This window comes from Sceloporus undulatus, unplaced genomic scaffold (genome assembly GCF_019175285.1).
Source record: "Sceloporus undulatus isolate JIND9_A2432 ecotype Alabama unplaced genomic scaffold, SceUnd_v1.1 scaffold_809, whole genome shotgun sequence".
In the NCBI taxonomy this organism is placed as follows: Eukaryota; Metazoa; Chordata; class Lepidosauria; order Squamata; family Phrynosomatidae; genus Sceloporus; species Sceloporus undulatus.
In genome coordinates this window covers 1-1,369 of record NW_024803729.1, presented here as the reverse complement: position 1 = coordinate 1,369, position 1,369 = coordinate 1, and the positions used below count along the sequence as shown (strand labels likewise).

Sequence of the window (1,369 nt, the reverse complement as noted above, 5' to 3'; positions counted from 1 at the left end):
AGCGGAATCCCTCGAGCCCGAGGGTTCCTCGGAGACGGTGCTCCTCGGTGCGGAGTCCGACCCAGATTTAGACTTGGACCTCTTAGAAGAAGGTCCCGAGGAAGTCTTCTTCTCCGAAGTTGCCCGGGATGTCACCGATGCCTCAGAGGAGACTACCTCCATACGGCCGGGAGCCGTGTCCTGCCCGACTGATCCCGATGTGCGGGAATGTTTCGGGGGTTTGGAGGCGGCAACGCGAGCCGGCGGGCGAGAAGAGTCCGAACTCCCCGTGTCTTTTCCCAGAGAGGTAGAAGGAGGGGCGCTGGAAGGGCCGCTACGAGCCTGGGCAGATGGGGCCGATGCCGAAGGGGCTGATGCCGGGCGAGGATCCCCTTCCCTGATCTTGCCCTGGGCAATTGCGGACGTCAGCCGCGACTCCCGATTTTTACGGGCTTGGGAGGACATGGACTTACAGAGGCTGCAGACCCTGGGGTCGTGGTCCCGGCCCAGGCAGAAGAGGCAAGAAGAATGGGGGTCCTGAACAGGAACCTTCCCGCTGCAGATGTCACATTTCTTGAAAGGAGGAGACATCCTGGGAGTCAAAGCGAGATCCAAAGGCAAAGTCAAACAGTCCGAAGGTCCGAAGTTACCAGGGGCGGTAGAAAGAGAATGGTCAAAACAGTCCGAAGGTCAAAAACGAAAGTGATTCCAATCAAGCAAGAGCAAGCGAAAGTTCCTAGAAGCAGCTAGCGCGGCGGAAAAAAAGGAACTGGGGAAAGAGCGGGAAGGCAGGGGCCTTATAACGGGTGGGCGGAGTTACCGCCAAAAAGTTTCAATATGTTGCAGAGTAAACTCTGCCCAGTGATTCCAGTAGGTTCCGAGCAGCACTGCGCAGGCGCAGTGAAACCCATTTGTATGATTCGCAGAGACCACGAAGAAGAAAGGTTTTGATGGTCTCAGAGATATTTAAGAGGAGGCAATACTGGATGGCCCTTGTGGCCTCTTCCAACTCTACAGTATGGTTCTACTCAGAGGAAAAAGATCATCTTCATAGAAGCCAGTTTCCACAACTCTCCATTCCTTTAGTGTGATCCAAGAAGGATGAGTATGTAGAGAGATAACTAAAGGAAGAAGTTGGCGGCATGAGCTTTCGTAGACGTGCATCTCCTTCCAAAGGCATCCGAGGAAGCAGAATTTAGTCTAGGAAAGCTCCTGCTGCCAACTTCTTTCTTTCAGTGAGTCTCAAAGGTGCTGCAGCATCTCTCTACCTCCTGATTCTACAGACTAACATGGCTATATCTTTGAATTCTTGCAAGAAGGATGAGGCTGTGTAGATGAAGAGATAAAGCAGAATAGCCGGACCTCACTCTCTGGGCTCAACAGGGGCAGG

General features: G+C 53.5%; 1 protein-coding gene across 1 annotated transcript in view; it reads right to left on the bottom strand.

Moving 5' to 3' along the window:
* The window catches only part of LOC121917797, a gene marked incomplete at its 3' end in the record, with an annotated part of 4,338 nt that extends 3,768 nt beyond the window's left edge, over positions 1 to 570 (bottom strand). The window contains exon 1 of the mRNA XM_042443921.1: positions 136 to 570. Coding sequence (XP_042299855.1) covers positions 136 to 570 — 435 coding nt within the window. The remainder of the gene's footprint in view (positions 1 to 135) is intronic.
* Between the last annotated feature and the right edge of the window lie 799 nt (positions 571 to 1,369).